The sequence below is a fragment of the Vigna radiata genome, chromosome 2 (assembly GCF_000741045.1).
Source record: "Vigna radiata var. radiata cultivar VC1973A chromosome 2, Vradiata_ver6, whole genome shotgun sequence".
Taxonomy (NCBI): Eukaryota; Viridiplantae; Streptophyta; class Magnoliopsida; order Fabales; family Fabaceae; genus Vigna; species Vigna radiata.
The window spans coordinates 2,147,251-2,166,077 of NC_028352.1; the positions used below are offsets into that span (position 1 = coordinate 2,147,251).

At 31.9% G+C, this 18,827-nt stretch overlaps 5 protein-coding genes across 5 annotated transcripts; 3 read left to right on the forward strand and 2 right to left on the reverse strand.

The window, feature by feature from the left end:
* Positions 1-409: 409 nt before the first annotated feature.
* Positions 410-1,765, reverse strand: LOC106755967 (isoflavone 4'-O-methyltransferase-like). Its single transcript, XM_014638203.2, has 2 exons — positions 947-1,765; positions 410-834 (listed from the first exon to the last, which is right to left on the reverse strand). The coding sequence occupies exons 1-2, from the start codon at positions 1,724-1,726 to the stop codon at positions 532-534; spliced, it is 1,083 nt and encodes a 360-aa protein (XP_014493689.1). The 5' UTR covers positions 1,727-1,765; the 3' UTR covers positions 410-531.
* A 2,403-nt stretch (positions 1,766-4,168) lies between these two features.
* Positions 4,169-7,104, forward strand: LOC106755878 (cytochrome P450 86B1). Its single transcript, XM_014638101.2, has 2 exons — positions 4,169-5,750; positions 6,421-7,104. Exons 1-2 carry the CDS (start codon positions 4,473-4,475, stop codon positions 6,826-6,828), a joined length of 1,686 nt encoding a protein of 561 aa, XP_014493587.2. The 5' UTR covers positions 4,169-4,472; the 3' UTR covers positions 6,829-7,104.
* Positions 7,105-7,377: 273 nt separating this feature from the next.
* Positions 7,378-9,696, reverse strand: LOC106755669 (uncharacterized protein YpgQ). Its single transcript, XM_014637859.2, has 6 exons — positions 9,477-9,696; positions 9,332-9,381; positions 8,993-9,090; positions 8,388-8,486; positions 7,894-8,066; positions 7,378-7,724 (listed from the first exon to the last, which is right to left on the reverse strand). The coding sequence occupies exons 1-6, from the start codon at positions 9,633-9,635 to the stop codon at positions 7,638-7,640; spliced, it is 666 nt and encodes a 221-aa protein (XP_014493345.1). The 5' UTR covers positions 9,636-9,696; the 3' UTR covers positions 7,378-7,637.
* Positions 9,697-10,549: 853 nt separating this feature from the next.
* Positions 10,550-11,487, forward strand: LOC111242765. Its single transcript, XM_022787463.1, has 2 exons — positions 10,550-10,984; positions 11,132-11,487. The coding sequence occupies exons 1-2, from the start codon at positions 10,634-10,636 to the stop codon at positions 11,399-11,401; spliced, it is 621 nt and encodes a 206-aa protein (XP_022643184.1). The 5' UTR covers positions 10,550-10,633; the 3' UTR covers positions 11,402-11,487.
* Positions 11,488-13,996: 2,509 nt separating this feature from the next.
* On the forward strand, positions 13,997-15,643 carry LOC106755643 (ATP-dependent Clp protease proteolytic subunit 2, mitochondrial). Its single transcript, XM_014637829.2, has 2 exons — positions 13,997-14,389; positions 15,027-15,643. The coding sequence occupies exons 1-2, from the start codon at positions 14,083-14,085 to the stop codon at positions 15,443-15,445; spliced, it is 726 nt and encodes a 241-aa protein (XP_014493315.1). The 5' UTR covers positions 13,997-14,082; the 3' UTR covers positions 15,446-15,643.
* Positions 15,644-18,827: the final 3,184 nt, after the last annotated feature.

Here is an 18,827-nt window from a genome sequence, read left to right on the forward strand (position 1 = left end):
TAAATTTACTTAACATTTTTTTGAACCCAGAAACAAAGACTCAATCTTTTCCATTTTCTTCTTATTATTTTTTGTTGGTTGTTCATGGGCACTTCCCTGTACCATTGAATTAAATTCACTGGAGAACTGCTGAGAGAGAGGGAAGAAAAATGGCCTATGCACAGGGTTTTACTCCCAATTTCAAATTGGGTTTTGAGTTTTCTTCTAGTTCGTCATCACAACAGAGATAGCCTTTGATGTTTTTTGTCGTACACTGTGGATATTCCCTCAAATTCTATGATGGAGTGTGTGACACATCATTTATGATGAATTATATTTTATTGTTATGAACTACTATATTATTACATATTTTAGTACATATTTTAGGTAAGTATTATTCTATAATGAGTTGACGACTCCTTTAAAAAAACAAATGGAAAATTTTGCATTGAATGGTTGTCATAAAGAAATTCATTCTTATTAAAATGCTTGAAGTAGAAAATTATTATTAACATGATAGCACATATTAATTAAAACAACTTATATGGCAAATCATGGATAAACTTGGATGAGAGATTTGAAGCCAAAAAGTGGACTAAACTTGCAGCTGGTGAAGCCAGCCTGGTATATAAGTTTCTCCCATTCTTTCTTCTCTCTTTCTTTTCCATTCAAGAGAGTCAACATCGCCAAGTCATAGTTCAGCTTCAGCTCAGTCAAATCTCGATCATCACCTGCTTCATCAATTACCACGTCTATGATTATCACCTTTCCCTCCTTCCCTTTCCCAGAAATTGCTTCTTTGCAGTTCTTCAATATCTTTATAGAAAGTTCATCATCCCAATTATGCAGAACCCACTGCAAAATAATCAACTCAAATTTCAGCTATACACAATCAATACATTACTCCCGCATATTAATGGGAAGACTTTGAGATTAATGTTGGATGAATTAATATATCTATGTATACCTTGAGTAAAACTGCATCAGCAGAAGGAATTGATTCAAACATGTCACCACCAACAAAACTCAGATTTTGGGCTGTTTTCAAATTGGCCACAACTTGTGGTAGGTCAAGGACTGTGCATTTCATGTGAGGAAAGGATTCGAGTATGAGCCTGGAGACAGCACCAGTGCCACCTCCCACATCGACAAGAGAAGACAACCCCTCAAACACGTGCTTGCATTCTTGGAGACCCAGTTTGATCATTTCAGAATCAGCTGCCACAGCCTTCTGAAATACATCCAGAAACTGAAAATCATTTTTGATGAAGTCAAAGTAACTCTCTCCGGTTACGCTCTCGAACAACGGAACTTGAGTATCCTCTGTAAACAGTTTCTTGGAGGAGTTCCACATGTTAAACATACTTGGATGAAACGCTACTTCCGCATTATCTGCTAAGCAGAAGGAATTGCTTCTGACCAGAAACTTTGATGCAAGAGTCAAAGAATATGTTTCTTCTTCTTCTTCAGAGTTCTGTGAAGGTGTTTTCGTGAAGAAGCCATTGTGTGTTAGAAGGCGCATGAAGCGATGGAGAACACCGACTTTTGAAGGCGGCAGATTCAGAGATGAGGCCAAGTCGGAGAGAGTGATAGGTTTTCCGTGACGGTGGATTGCGTCGGCTATGCCTACCTCCGTCGCAAACTTCACCGCCATGCAGCTTTGGAAGCCGAGGAGATATTTGTTCACGTGCATTTGAGCTTTGTATATTTCACTTGCATTTGCACTGTCATTGTCTGTGAAAACCATTTTCTTTTTCTTTTTCCGGAATATCTTGGTTTGATGTGATGTGCTTTGTTTGTGATATGATACATGTTCGTTTATAGGGTCTTCCATGGATATATTAGTAAATTTCTAAAAAAATAAGTATACCTTTTTTAAATTCTTATTTTAATTTAATGTTACTCTTTATAAAAAATCGTACTTCATTTATTGTTTGGCTAAATATACATCAATCTGTGAAACGTATCGGATTACTTTATTGAATTAATTATTAATATTAATTGATAATTTAATGAATTATTTATTAATATTAATTGACAATTTAATGAAAAAATTAATATTAATTGACAGAAGAGACATTGCCACTAAACAGACCCATGCTTCTACTGGCCCATTATTGGTAGGCCTTCAATGGTCAGTTATTTTTTGGGCCATTTTAGAACAATATGTTTAGTCTTTTACTTTTTACCCTCCCATAAATGTCTATTTACCTATTTGAATTACAGCAAGATCCAAACTAAAACGAAAATCAACAACCAGGCAATTACTTTTAGCACCCTACCTTTTTCTTCCTTACCCTATGTCTCCTATCACTTCCTAAATTTATTTTCACAACAGAATAAACAATTCCGAAATTTTTTTTTTCCAGAAATCAACCCTCCTTTTTGGGAAAACATTTTCCAGAAGTTCTTTTATGGGGGTGGGAGGTGAAATTCGATGGAGGTGCAGGAAGCTTTAGCCCATTCTAATAAAGACACAGGTGTATATTAAAATAATTGAATTTTGTTTACCTAACTAAACCTATTTAGGAAAATTACACAAATAAGTAATTATAACCTTTATTTAGCTAAATAGAGTATGTCATGGGTCATAAAAAGTAATTCATGAAAAACTTATACTGATAAGTATTTACAAGATAAGATTCGAGTAAATATGTTTATTTGTATAAACTTTATACAAAGTATATTATAATAAATAGGTTTAATTGATTCTTTTGTCCCCAGTTTGGTTGAAGTGTGTCAAATTCGTCCCTCTTTTAAAAAAATGTCAATTTCGTCTCCCTATAGAAAAAACTTGTGTCAATCAAGTCATCTGCTTTCAATACAAACTAGTGGTGTTAAAAACTTAAAATGAGTTTTGAATAATAACCACTTCTAGGTCTGATCCCTGATATTGCAATGGATAAAGTGAGTTTTGAAAGCAATGATTTTTAAGAGAGATAACTTGATTGACATAAATTTTTTCTATATGGAGACGAAATTGACATTTTTCTAAAAGGGGACGAATTTGACACACTTCAACCAAACTGGGGACAAAAGAAGCAATTAAACCTAATAAATATTGAGAAATGATAAAATTATATTTTAACACATCCTTATATTTATAGTAATTATTTAATATTAATTTTAATTTCTTATATTTTTTAAAAATATTTAATATAGTTAGGGTAATTAGGTGTTTCTTTTGGGAACGGTTGCGTTTTGCGTGTGCATTAGTTGTTTATTAGGTGAGCAACAGCAGCATTTCCAACTCATCTACATTCCTTCTTTAGTTTATTTTTCTCTTCTTCTCAATTTTGTCATCTCAGTTCACAACCACAATTCAATTTCAACTGCAAATTCAAATTTTAGTCAAAACCTGTTTGACTAAACATCAACCACTGCTGCAATGCTAATAAAATAACAAATGCTACCTTCTTATTTTTTTACCTTAATTTTTACGTGTCATATGTACTGCATTCTTAATTGGAAAGACAGTAGTTTAAATTCTTACCTCATTTTCTTCTGTATTAAGCAACATTGTACCCACAATGCTACCTAGTAAACTTCTCCCACTAAACCTTCCAACCGAATCTAAGCATAATAATCAATGCTCACAGATACAATTTATTCATTAAATAGTTACACACTATTCATGACAGTAAGATTATGTTGCAATTTTATTTACTGATATTTAAAGTTGAGTGAATTTTTTTCTTTAAACTGTACAATAAAATATAAAATAAAAATTAAATATATTTTTAGTCTTTAAATTTTAATATCAAATTAAAATTTATTTTGTGTCAAATATTTTCCTGTCAAACAAATTTTTAGATTAACACTTGAACAATTTATCTCATTTAATAAATTCTAACTCAAATATCAGTTTAAAATGTAAAAAAAAATATATATTTATTGAATTCTAAAATTTTGAGACAAAAATATATTAAAATTTAAAAAACATATAAATTTTAATTTTAATGACTCTGTATATTTACGCCAAACCAATTTCCTTGCTGGTTGAAATGATTGAGTGTGTCCAAATGTGGAAGTTTGCCAAGTGTTGACACATAAAAGCATTAAGAAGATAAAGTTGCCGAGTGCTACCAGAAAGGCAACCCACAAATTTTCACACAAATCAGTGGACCCACAATAAAACTAAACTAATATTCAATGCAATACAATATAAGATAAAATCAAACACCTAGGTAGTTATTGATGAAGTTCCTAATCAGAAAGTAACGTGTGACATTAAAACTGTACAAACAGTTCTGACTTAGGTTATCAGCTACATCCACTTTCCAGCTTCCTAGTCATACCACAAAAACGAGGTATTTTGACACTCAAACTTTCAGTGTTCAAACATTCTTATTCCTGGAACAATTTCAACCAAGAAAATATACCCAAAACCAACACAATTGAAAACATTTCAGCTCACCAAATCAAACTGATTATGCAAAACTAAGCACGCCAAGAAACACAAGGCATGCTGTGCACCACTTCATATAACATACATGACCAACACCACCCCGCAATATTACACTTCAAAACATACCAATACCATGCATTCCCACATTCCTTTTCACTACAACGCCATGACCAAACCAAGAACTCTCAACCTCACCTTCTTCATGCAAGACATCCAAATTTTTGAGATTTTCCTTGCGGTTCTTGTCTTCCTACTCATTCATTCTCTTAGACAAAAGAGGCACCATGGCCTAGTCGTTTGGCCTGTCCTTGGAATGGTTCCATCTTTGGTCACAGGACTCCGAACCAACTTGTATGAATGGATCACAGAAGTGCTCAAACGGCAAAACGGGACATTCAGATTCAAAGGGCCTTCCTTTAGCAACCTCAACTGCATTGTCACTGCTGATCCTCGCAACTTGGAGCACCTTCTCAAAACCAAGTTCCCTCTGTTCCCTAAGGGAGGATACTTCAGGAACACGGTTAGAGACCTATTAGGAGAAGGTATATTCAATGCAGACGATGACACCTGGCAGAAACAAAGGAAAATAGCAAGCATTGAGTTTCATTCAACCAAGTTCAGACAATTAACAACGGAATCCTTGTTCGAGCTTGTCCACTATAGGCTCTTGCCTGTGTTAGAGGCATCGGTTAGGAAATCGGTTGCAATAGACCTGCAAGACATTCTCTTAAGGCTAACTTTTGACAATGTTTGCATGATAGCCTTTGGTGTTGATCCAGGTTGTCTGCGCTTGGGTTTACCTGAGATACCATTTGCCAAAGCCTTTGAGGATGCAACAGAAGCCACAGTGTTTCGTTTTGTTACCCCAACGTGCGTTTGGAAGGCCATGAGGCTTCTCAACCTGGGGGTGGAAAGGAAGCTGAAGAAGTCCATAAAAGGGGTTGATGAGTTTGCTGAGAATGTCATTCGGACTAGAAAGAAGGAACTCTCTTTGCAATGTGAAGACACAAAGAATAGGTCAGATTTGTTAACTATGTTCATGAGGCTGAAGGATGAGAATGGAAGAGCCTACTCGGATAAGTTTTTGAGGGATATATGTGTGAACTTTATATTGGCAGGGAGGGACACCTCTTCGGTTGCTTTGAGTTGGTTTTTCTGGTTGCTTGAACAGAATCCTGAAGTGGAGGAGAATATTCTAGCAGAGATATGCAGGTTGGTAAGTCAAAGGAACGACATAAAAAGGGAAGAGTTTGATAATTCTTTGAGATTTAGGCCGGAGGAGATCAAGAAGATGGATTATTTGCATGCTGCCTTATCAGAAGCTCTAAGGTTATACCCTTCTGTGCCTGTGGATCACAAGGAGGTATTTATTTAATTTCTTTCATACTCATTCTTTTTCCATTCCAATTGCTATAAGCTTACGAATAATTCCAAATTTGGTTATTAATATCTGTTTTGAGATGTAAAATTCATCTTAGCACTACATGTTCATTGTCCAGTAAAGCCAGGACAGTCTGTTTTCAGAGTTGTTGCTCAATTAGAACTGAAACTTTGTTTGGATAATTTAAATAATAATTTTTTTACATCAAAAGTCAACATAGATTATAGGAGAATTCTCGGTGGAAATAGGACCACACACATAAAAAATAGTAGTGTACTCCTATGTTTTGTTCTGATACATAGACGTTCAATCTGTTCCTTCAAGCGTCTGAGTTATTAAATTCTCCGAGCTGATGCAGAGCAGCTAGCTATTATTAGGTCTATTTAACAACCACAATTCTTTGGCAGCCCCCTAGAAAAATTAGGCACGGGTAACGGCAATCATAAAAGAGTGGGAAATCCTAGAATTGTTTAATGTCTCGTGAGTCAAATTTGTTTTCAAAACCTGTCAAATTTACTGGCTAAGCATGATCTGACAAGTCAATGAAAAACACACATGCGTAGTAAATACTGTAGTGAGAGAAATCACACAATTCAAAGTGATATTGAATGCAGCTAGAAGTGATGCTAGTGTGCAATTATGAAATTTTCAGGTTGTTAAAGATGACACATTCCCAGATGGAACGGTACTAAAGAAAGGAACAAAAGTGATCTACGCAATCTATGCAATGGGAAGAATGGAGAGCATATGGGGGAAGGACTGGAAGGAGTTCAAGCCAGAAAGGTGGCTAAGAGATGGGAGGTTCATGAGTGAGTCTGCCTACAAATTCACTGCATTCAATGGTGGTCCTCGTTTGTGCTTAGGCAAAGATTTTGCATACTACCAGATGAAATATGCTGCGGCCAGCATCATATTCCGGTACCGTGTGAAGGTGGTGGAGAACCACCCTGTAGAGCCAAAGCTTGCCTTAACTATGTACATGAAGCATGGCTTAAAAGTTAACCTATACCGCAGGGATGTTGCACAAATTCACAGACACTTGGAGGAAGGGTTCAAATAATCTAATTCATGATGATCACGCAGTAGTAATGTAGTTTTCAGTTTGTTTCTTATTTGGAAAGTTTGTAAGTACAAAAATGATAAAGAAACTGGATTGGATAGATATAGAGCTGGAGAACACTAAATAATGAAGTTCATGTTCTGTTGATGGGATATTCCAGAACTGTATTTCCTAATGAATATATTTCTGGTCCGTGTGAATTAGATAGACAGTACTTTTACAAACATTTGCCTGTATGGTTTGTTATCTTTAATGAATAAATGCTTCCCAACGGATCCCTGTCACTTTTTATTCCATGATTCATAAGAACTTATCCAAAAAAAAACCACGTTAATCATCTGTCTAATATTCAGCAATATATATCCTATAAACAGGAACGGGAAATTTTTTTTTCTTTAACCAATTGATTTTCCACATCAAGATCAGTTGTTTTTTTGGATTACGCCCAAAGAGGATTAATAGTTCATAAATTTTTTTCTCTTATCTCTATTCTTAATCCTTACTTCTTACAAGAGACTTATTCTTGTTCTAGGATCAAACACCTTATGCTGGGCTCCACAATAAACTAGTTCTATCTTTCTAAACATACTTGAAATCCATCACAATGTTTGTAACCAACAAACAAGCTCACTATATAGTCTAACATCCAAGACTATCTAGGACATGGGGATCCCGACGAGAAAACCATGCTGAGAGAATGAAACATTGTCATGGATTGTTAATAACAATATTTGAACATTTCCCAGAGTTTCATTTTTTAAGAAGCTCGGACCCTATACTTCAAGGAAAGAAGATATGAAAAATGTTTATCAGTTTAAGCCATTCCATTCATCGTAGAACTCTTTCACAAACTCCTCCATGAACTTATGCCTTCTTTCAGCCCTCCTTTTCCCAGCCTGAAATAAGTAGTTGATATTCAATTTCCTCGACAGACTTTAGTAAATATGCATGTATTTCTACAGAGACTTAATACATTAGCATTTTCTTGACAGGCTTTACAAAAGAAAGTGGCACCTTTTGCAAAATTTTGTGTGTTGGACAAAAATAGTTATATTGCCATCATACCTTGGTTTTCATCATATCTTTGAGCTTGAGAAGCTTCTCATGAAAATGATTAATAGTAGTCTGTTCCTCTTTGTTCATGTATTGCTCCTTGGACAAATCAGAACGTGGCAGAATGGAGGGATCATGCAGCAACCTCTTCTTACTCCCGCCAAAAGTGAAGCAACGTGCAATTCCTGATATAGAGGTAAAAGACTCAAACTAAGAGATTTCCCATTTATACTTTTCATAACTTGTTTTAACACCCACTTTAAATCCCCCTCCTTCTCTCATTACATCACTTGTATCAGCTATCACTTTTTCCCTATCTTCCTATGTCTCTCTCTAAGGGTGTAAACAACCCAGCACAGTGTCAAGAAATCATTTCGCTATGCTTTAATATCCCAATTACTGCTCCAGCTTTTGGGCTTTGAGGCTTTGGGGACTAATATTTAATTTAAGTGCCTTTGGAGCACCCCCTACCTGAAAGATGAAACACAGCTAATTTAACAAAATACCTATAGCACCAATAGCATCAAGTCGATCAGCATCTTGCACAACTCCAAATTCTGGAAACCAATCACTACTTCCATTTCCAGTCACCTCTTCCTTGAAACCTGGATATTGGAAGCAGCATCTTATCTGAGTATTTTATAGCAATAGAGATGAAATTGAAAAGTGGTAGAAGCAAGACATTGTTAAGAGCACACGTACAAATTTTAGAAATTTACCAACTATTGTTAGAAATACACGAGATACTGAGAAGTGTAAGAACCAAAAGCCTCGAAGCAGAGTTTCTTACTTTTGGGGATATAGATAATCAACGGAAGCGATATATCTTTGTGTCCTAAATATTTCCCTATCCCCACCCCAACAGAAAGCACCAACTAAAAATAAATCCGAGAAAGCTATCATAAGCACATTAGAGCATAAAAAAGAAAAGAATATACAAAAAATTAAAAAATAACATCAGAGTAAAGAAGATATCCGATTGATCACTCATAAGCTAAAACATTTTCCACATTACAGCTTGAAATAACATCCATATCAATCAAACAAAAACAAAGGTAATAAATAACAATGTTCAGGAGACAAAAGATTTATAGTTGCCCTCAAAACTCACCCATTTCTCTGATGATCCGCAAAATTGTTAATTTCTTGTCCTCCTCAACTCCCTCTTGGTCAAGAAAATTCTCAACAATTTTTTCCTCGGATGGGTCCCTGGATGACAAATCAGTTTCCCAAAAAAAAAGAAAAGAACAACACACAGAATGGTAAATTGGAAGAAAAGGAGTAAAAATGATCAACAAGCAGACCCATTTGCCACATGATGGGATTTATGACAGGAATTAATGGAAATTACATCACTTTGCTGTACTGTATTAAAGGAACAAGATAAAAGCATCACGCTTGAACTGAATGGACCATACGTTACAAACAGAAGCTATGTAAATTTTCTAACCTAAGGTATTTGTAGTCGGCTATGTCATGGAGCAGTGCAGCAAGCTCAACCTAGGAATAAGAATATGATGCAAAGCTGAAAAATAGAACAAAAGAAAAAAGAGAAAAAGGATATGACTGAGGAAAAGAGTAATGAGAAAAGTCACGATTTGCATGGAGTGAGGATCGGAAGAGAGGCCTTCCTCTTCGGCAAGTGAGAGAGCAAGATCACGAACTCTCCAAACATGAGCTGCGTCATGGGAAGCATCGTTCCCTTTCATCATCTTCTCCACAAGAGCTTCTGCATTTCTTCTTACACTCTCCATCTCTGCTTATCCCTTTAACCAATGGTTAGAGCAACTTCTCCAAAACCAATTTAGCTTAACTTCACACTTACTTTTTGACTTTCATCACATTTCAATGAAGAGATATTTAAAAATAAATAAGTAATTCAACTTTAAAAGTAAAAAACATTATTATACTCATTCAAATAATAAACTTTATCGTGTGCAATAATCAAACATAAATTAGAATAATGTTTGATAAATCAACTTGTATAATTAAAGATATCATCATAGTCGATTAAAAATTAGAATAATGTTTTAATTAAAATAATATAATTACCTTTTTAAGTAGTGAAAAATTGAATTATGAGACAGAACTTATAGAAAAATGACTCTTATAAAATATCATCGTTGAAGTAAAATTTACAATAAAATAAAATAAATGACTTAAAAATAATGTTAGCATTGTAAGATCTGTTTAAACTAAAATAAATTTTCATGATAAAGTTTGATAATGTGTTAGAGATGTTTCGAGTAAATTAACACATTTTTTTACACAGTTTTGATTTCATTTTTGTTAAATATTATCAGGAAAATTCAATAAATACAAATTTTAATAATAAAACATGTAATTTTAACTAAAAAAAACATGTTAAGAATATCAAAAACTAATGAATGTGCTAGCAGAATTTTTAAAAGTTCAATTTTCATTCAAACAAATTAGATATCTTTTAGCTCGAGATTTTTTAAAATTTCATATGCTTATGCAAGAATAACATATAGTTTATTTGACATTCTGTGATTTAGTCTGTATTAAAAAAATACTAAAACTATACGTTCTTAAATTGAGTGTATAATATATATGAAACGAGCTTAGGTTATCTAAAAGTTGAAGGGATGAGACGCAAAGACTAGGTCAAAGTCTTGGGTGTAAGATATACACACTACCATGGAGTGTGTGGGGTGCCTTAAATAGCAAGGGACTCTCACCATTTTCATCATTCAAGCTTCCATTTTCATCATTCAAACTTTCCATAGCCATGGCCAAAACCAAAACTAAAGGCTTACAATATCCAAAACCCAAAGCCTCTCTTTTTCTATGTTGTTTTGGATCAGTTCAGAACAAAACGCCAAAAGATAACTCCACCATCATCACTCATCATAACCCACCGAAACAGAACATTCGCACCAGCAAGAAATCAATGGCCAAAACGGTGCCGCTTCAGGAAGAGTTGGAGTTTCCTGACATGAAGAGTTATACCAAACTGCATTCATCAAGCTGGAAGTGGAGGTCAAAGTCAAAGTCAATGTCAATGTCAAAGTCAAAGCCACTCAGTAACACTCAAATCAATTCCACTCTCGGCCAACCACTCTCGCAATCACAGTCGCCGGTATGATTACTTGCATATTTCATCAGTATGATTTTTATAATTTTATTATTCATATACTTTGCCATTATTAATTAAACAATGAGAAGAACTAAAAGATTACTGAAATTAATCTCTCTTTACTGTTACTTGGTTAATTAATTTCTGCAGAAGCTAAGGAACAAACCAGAGTACGACACGCGTCAACACGCGGTTTCTCTCCCAAGTTCGAAACGGCAGCATGGGGTGCATGAAACGACGGGGAAAGACTGGAAGCAGAAGCAGAAGCATCAACAGGATCACGTGATTGGCGCGTGCATGTTTATAGTAAGTTTGGTATCAGTGATAGTGTTGGGTCGTTTAGGTTCGATCTTTTGCACCACCTCTTTCGTCTATCTCGTCCCTGCCTTCGCAAAAAGACAACGTCAATTCCGTCGTTGATGCTTCAAACGACAACAAAGTCATCCAAAGATGTCGCGGTTTTGCTGTAGATACTGATAATAACTCTTGAGAAAATTGTGTATAATACGCGTGCATTTCTATTTTGTATTTTGTATAATAAAAACTATTCAACTTAATCACATTATTATCGCGTTTTATATGTTGTAGTAAGTTTCTAGTAATCATATTTATAAATTTTGAATTTTTAGTTAAAAATATTCAATTACGGTCTAATATTTTATAAATATGTTTTATTATATTAATTATATAGTTTATGTAAATGATTTTAATACATAAAGTATCAAACTTCTTTAGTCAGTATTATTCTAAATTCTAAAGTACTCTTAATAAGAATTGACCAATTACTTTGAAAATACATTGATTGGTCTTTTGTGTACAAGGTTGATTTACTTCATTGTTTATTACAAAAATAATTTTTGTTATGTCACTCCATTGCTCCCATGAATCGTGGCATCATTGCCTAAAATTCGAGAAACACGTATGAAAAAGTGTGAACATATTTTATTATATAAGATAAGATGTGAGTAACCCAATGTTGGAGTGGTTGGAATTTACACAATTGTTGATTTTCTTATGTTATGGAGTATTGAAAAATACAATGGTTGCATCATCGAATGTTACGCTGGATATTTGCTACCATTAATCACAAGACATGTAAATTATTGCATAGACAACCTTTAGTTTTGCTCTTTTGCATAAAAAGCAAAAAATTAAAAACAAAGGCCTCTTATATTTAGTACATGTGTTGGCTATCTGAAAATAAAATTTATTTAAAATGTTAAGAACGAAAAAGTATATCGACAAATAATTATTCAAATATTGACAGATAAATATTATATAGAAAAACATCATAAGTTAAAATTACAATATATTTGTGATGAGAAAATTATATGATTTTACATAGAGAACAGTCGTGTGGCTTGATTTATTACTTTTACACACTTATCAACCAATGTGTTATTTTAATTGTTTTATAATATTTTTGAATTATACTTTTAATATCTCTCGTATGATTAGATATATGAATATGGACCCGTGTTAATAGAGAAGAATAAGAGTAAAATATGAAACTAACTAAAATTAATGATTAATATAAACTAAACTTGTTGGAAAAAACTCCTTTTTAACTAACATGTTAAAACTTTTGCATTGATCACGTAAGGCAAGTAAGAAAAATAGGAATGAAGTCAAAGATTTGATAAATTAAAGAATGTTTTTATATTTAATTACTAAAAATTTGTTAGATTCTAATTACACTAGACGTGGCATGGGGTAGCATTAAAGGAATTATTAATGTGGAGCATTAAACCAAATAAAGATCAAAGTTCGTGCATGTATGTGTTTGGTTGTGAATGAACTTTTATCAAATATGGATAAGAACTGCAGAAAAGGTTGAGTGTTTTGGTTTGAAGCCATGAACAATTTTATAAGGTTTTAAGTTTAAGCAGAAAACGATATATGTGAAAATGCAGATAAGAACCAAGGAAAAGGTTGAATGTTTGGTTGGAAACTTTTATCTTTTGACAATTTTATTTGGGTTTAAAATGTGGGTAAGGATTAGAAGAGATTTATAGACTAAGATATTATGATTAGATTTCTATGTTGTGTCATTGTATAATTTAACATATTGTCAAAATGTCCATGAATATTATGTTTGCTTTTGAGAATATAATTAATATGTTATTTAAAACATCCAACAGTAACTAGTAGTTAAAAGTTTATTAGTTGAAATAGATGTTCATGTATTGAACTGCAAATAATAAATTTACGCGTGTAAAAGAAAAGAATAAACTTGTATTCCTTAAAATGTTCCCAATTATTTATTTTAAAATAGTTATTACACTTAACAAAATAGTATGTCTCATGAACTAATTATAACATGTGGAAAAACAATTTTATTAATTTTTATTTTTTAACAATTTTTCATCTAAACATATCCAATATAATAAAATAAACCCTACTTAATATATATATATATATATATATATATATATATATATATATATATATATATATATTATTTTGTTAGTGAGAGTTCTTTTTTTTATACATAAAGTTTATTTAGTTTTAGGTTAAAAAAAATCTCTATTAAAAACTTAATTTTAAATTAAGGTATTTTAATAATTTTAAAATTTTATTTAAAATAAAAAGATAAAAAGTAACTGTATTATTAGTTATTATTTTTTAGTTTAAAAAATAATTATCTTTTATTTTATATTTTATTTTAAAAGACAACTATCTTTTAAAATAATTATTTAATATAATTACTTTTTATTTCTTTTATTTTAAATTAATTTTTAAAATTATTAAAATATCTTTAAATTTATCGTTAATTTTTTTAACAAAAGTATTTTTGTGATTTAGATCTTGATATACTTTGTTAAAATACGATTAAATTAACAAACTCTCTATGTAAATAATAGATAAATCCGAAATATATCTTATACTAAAAAACAACTGTCAATTAAAAAAAGGTATAATTTTAATTATAATACAATTTATAAATTGAGATATTTGTTATAGGTTGTCAAAAATAAAATAATGTTTTTAAAATTAAAAAGAATGAACTGAAACAGAACCATAAGGAAAACCAAATCAGAGAAGCCCTAATCAAAGCAAAGCTAATCGAAAAATCCCAACTTCGGATCGTGTTGGGAGCCATGAGAGGTTTTGCGAGAAGCTCGAACTCTTTGATGAGGAAGTTGTTCCATGGAAAGAACGTTCAATCCCAATGCAGTAGTCGTTCGTACAGTCTCATCCCAATGGTGATTGAGCACTCTTCCCGAGGGGAGAGGGCTTACGACATCTTCTCGCGCCTCCTCAAGGAGCGCATTATCTGCATCAATGGACCCATCTCCGACGACACTGCTCACGTCGTCGTTGCGCAGCTCCTCTTCCTCGAATCCGAAAACCCTTCCAAACCCATCAACATGTACGTCAACTCCCCTGGTGGTGCCGTCACCGCAGGTACCCTTTTCATTTTATCGTCTCTTGTCTCTCTCTCTCTCTAATTGCGTTTACCTCTTCAAAATCGCATTTTTCGATCAACCCATTTTGCAACACCCCTAATTGTTATAAAATAGAATGGAACGCGTCTGTGATGTGTAAAATGTGTGGTTTTTGTTCTTTAATCTATAATCGATGGTAATTGCTCAATGGGTCAAATGAATGATCTTCTAATGGATAAACAAACTATTTAGTTGGTTTTTGTAATATAATGTTCTTGTGTTTTGCTTGGGGTTCGATTTTGAGTCTCCTTCATGAACAAAAAAACAAAAAATGTAATCAGAGAAGAGAGATCTCACTAGGCTTGGTTACTAGATTATTTTTATCCGTAAGAATTGAATACATGTTATATAGCTTACAACAACTCACACACCCTGCCTAACCAACCCAGATAGACTTTCTTCAAGTTAGTGGATTTCCTTGTAGAGATTGGTTATAAATTGGAACACAGAATGGTTCTGGGAACAAAGGGACTACAGCTTAAAATGGAAACTATAGAAATCATGTGAATATGTTAACTTTTTCTAATTTTTTTTTCAAGTGTGTATAATTTATGCTCTGTTCTGAGACCTGGCATTGGTGTCACTGTTATGTGTAGGGCTAGCTATCTATGATACGATGCAGTATATTAGGTCTCCGGTCAGTACGGTATGCATGGGCCAAGCTGCATCCATGGGTTCTCTCCTATTGGCTGCGGGTGCCAGGGGGGAGAGGCGGGCTCTTCCAAATGCATCAATCATGATTCACCAACCTTCTGGTGGTTTTAGTGGCCAGGCAAAGAATATTGCGGTTCACGCCAAGCAGATCGTTCGAGTTTGGGATTCTTTGAATGCGTTGTATGCCAAGCACACAGGCAAGTCGGTTGAGGTCATTCAGGCAAATATGGACGCAGATAACTTCATGACTCCTCAAGAGGCCAAAGAGTTTGGGATCATTGACGAGGTCATTGACCAGAGACCTATCACTTTGGTTTCTGATGCTGTTGGTAATGAAGGGAAAGACAAAGGTTCCAATTAGATCCAGATGGAGGGTAAGATTTCTTTTGGGAATCCTTGCTGTATTTAAATGCTTTGCCTGTCACCTTAGGTATAAGTTGCAGCTGATATAGTGTTATCAACCAAACATAATCTGTTAGTTTTGAGTTAGACTTGATCATTAAACTTCAGTATTGTGCTCAATTCGGTTTCATAATTTCATTGGCATATTTTTTTGTTACACAAATTTGGAACATTAAGCACCTTTATCTTGAATTGCTAATTATATCCACAATAACACCATATGATTGTTTCAGTGAGGGTATATAATTTTACTTTTGAGTACTAACTTTTCTGTGAAGAGTAAAATTTTGATATCTATTGAGTTTTGTTACTCGAGGCTACCTTAGCTCTTAACAAATTGATATGAGCTTTGATAATCAAATATGTCCATCCTCTATTGCCATGCTCTTAGATTGATCTTGTCTATGTGTTTATTGCGTATATATTCTACAAGGCAAAAGGAGGTCCTTAAATTTTATAGTCATTGTATGTATTAAAATGCATTAAATTGGCAAGGTGGTCTTGTTTTTTTGTAGTGATATGTTTAACTTACTACTATGGTCATTTTTTATTATTTAATTAGACGTTCATAGAAAACATATGGAGAATTTGACAAACTTTTTGCTGTTGGTAAATGCAACGTTTTGTGTATGTGTGTGGAGTATATGAAGTAGAAATGGTTGATTGTTGGAGCATAGTAATCAATTTCAAATAGGTGTGGAGTACCAGACCCCAAACAGTTATAACAAGACAGCCAATAGCAGGATCATCAATATTTTGAACCCTAAACAAACATTTATACTACAATTATCTGTGCTGGAAAACAATGGTATATTCCAAAAATAAAGTATTCTAACCCCAAGATAATTAAAATCAAACATATATGATCCATGGGCATGTTTGTAATATAGACCAACGAATGTACCAAAATAGCTTATTTACATGATTATGTTGCCCATCCCCAACGTAATTTGTTACTAACTTTATGTTCTTAGTGCAATTCTTTTAATGTGTATTTTCAACATGCATATTAAGCGTTAAATATAATATTTTTCATTAATATTAGTTTTTTAAAGAAAATTAAATATTATTTTAGACTCAACTTAAAAATATTTAATGTTGTTTTTGTAAGGTTGAATTCATAATTTTATAGAATATTTTGTTAATAATCCATCTTTAGTTTTACCAACACAATTTTAAGTGTTTCTACTGGACTAGTGAATGAGTATTGTAAAAAAGAAAGATGAAAATACTTCTACTAAGGTTGAGATTCTCTGAGGAGATGCATATATGAAAACTAATGTTAGTTCATCGGGTACATTATAAATTGATAGAATATTAAGTAAACAATATATAATGCATTATATAAAGTCTAAATCATTAATATAAAGTCTGGATCATGTCAATTTACACAAATATGCACAAGGATGAACTTCTATTTTAAAATCATTCACACTTCCACGTGTTACCATGTGTTATATGTATAACACAACAAATACATATACTATGCATGTTTATTTATAGAAGTTATCAATTGCATCTCAATAAAATGCTATAATTTATTAAATATGTTTAGGCATAAACATGAAAATTTCATCATCAACTTTCTTCCTATACTTCTTATATTAAGGTAGTTTATATACTTATTTGTAAATGAGTTTGATGGATAAATTTTCTACAAATCATTAGTGAAACATATGATGTTTAATTTTTTAATGAGTTTGTTATTAATATTACAAAAATTAAGTCCACAGTATTATCACATACCCATTAAAGACAATACTATAACATGTATTTATCTATTTCCTTAGCAATCACATAAATAATTATACAACAAATAATTTTATGGTAAATATCAACAACTAAGCATCATTTAAATAACCTTACTTTCTTGAAGTGATGGAGACTTCCTCACTTGAATGGTTTTACACCTTTTTAACAATATAATATTAACAATATAAGTGCGAAATAGCTCAAATAATATTAATCCAAAAGACAATTAAGATAATATTTACATTTAATACATACTAATTTATCACATATATAAATTAATCAAAAATAGTAATAATACTTGTAATTATCTTCCTATTATATAATAATCACAACTGCTTTATATTATTTCAACAATTATGTGAAAAGGGATATATATACCTAACTCTACATGCATAATATTTCAATGAGTGTTATTTTTGTAAACTTAAAATCTCTCAGCATTTTTTCTTCTAACTTTACCACTAAAACACTTTATATTCCTAGTAATTGGATAACTTTTAGTAAAGTTTTTCCACGGTAATTCAAAAGACTAATACTTACATAGACAATGTTTTCTCTTATTTACATATCCAATAAAAGAAAGTCCAAAATATCAATACTTACACAAATAATATATTCTCTTCTATACATATGTTAAAAAAATAAAAAGAATATTTTCATATATACATAACTAAGAAAAAAAGAAAAAAATATTTTGAATAGAAACTAAACCACTTATTTGACTTTATAATTTAATGAGTTTTTCTTACTACTCCATTGAGAATATAATTTATAAATATAATGATATTTGACACATCCTTTAATCTTAATATCAAAGATACTTTAGTCTCAATCTTAAGGATCTTTTAATCTTAATCTTAGAGAATTTAAACAAAATGAAATTTGTAATGAAATAAAAAATATTCTACAATCTCTCTGTAAACTCTCTATCTTTTATTCATTTAAAATTTATATATCTTAAAAAATATATGTACAATTTATATTTAAATACAAACTTTTTTTAAACTAATATTTTTACGTAATAGATGGTCAACAATAAACTTTCTTAAAAAATTTAAGCGTATAATAATTATTTTAAACCACTTTTAAAATAACTATCCATATAATAATGGACTGCATAAGCTTTCTAGTTTTAATATGATTTTGAAAATTAAATTCATGAATAACACTTTATGAATCATTTAAGAAAAACATCTGTTTTTAACTTATTAATATAATTGTTTTGAATTGATTTTTTTTTTTTTACTTAGATTGAATTTTAAAACAATTCATTATTATTCTATAAGCATTGTTCTTAATTTCGGTCCTTAAATAGATAATCACTATTAGTTTTGTTTTTAGTATAATCACTTCTAACAGATGTGAAAAGCAAACATTTTCTTGAAACAAGTGAAAAAAAACACACAAGCTATATTCTTAGTAATTTTTTTAAATACAATTTAACTTCTAATTTTTTTGTTTTAAATATTTTTTTATTAATACCAAAAGAGTGTAGTTAATAGAAATAATATATTGTAACCAGACTCTTCAAAATACAATAAATTTAAGAACATAATATATTGTTAAACTTCGAGTATACACTTTTTAAA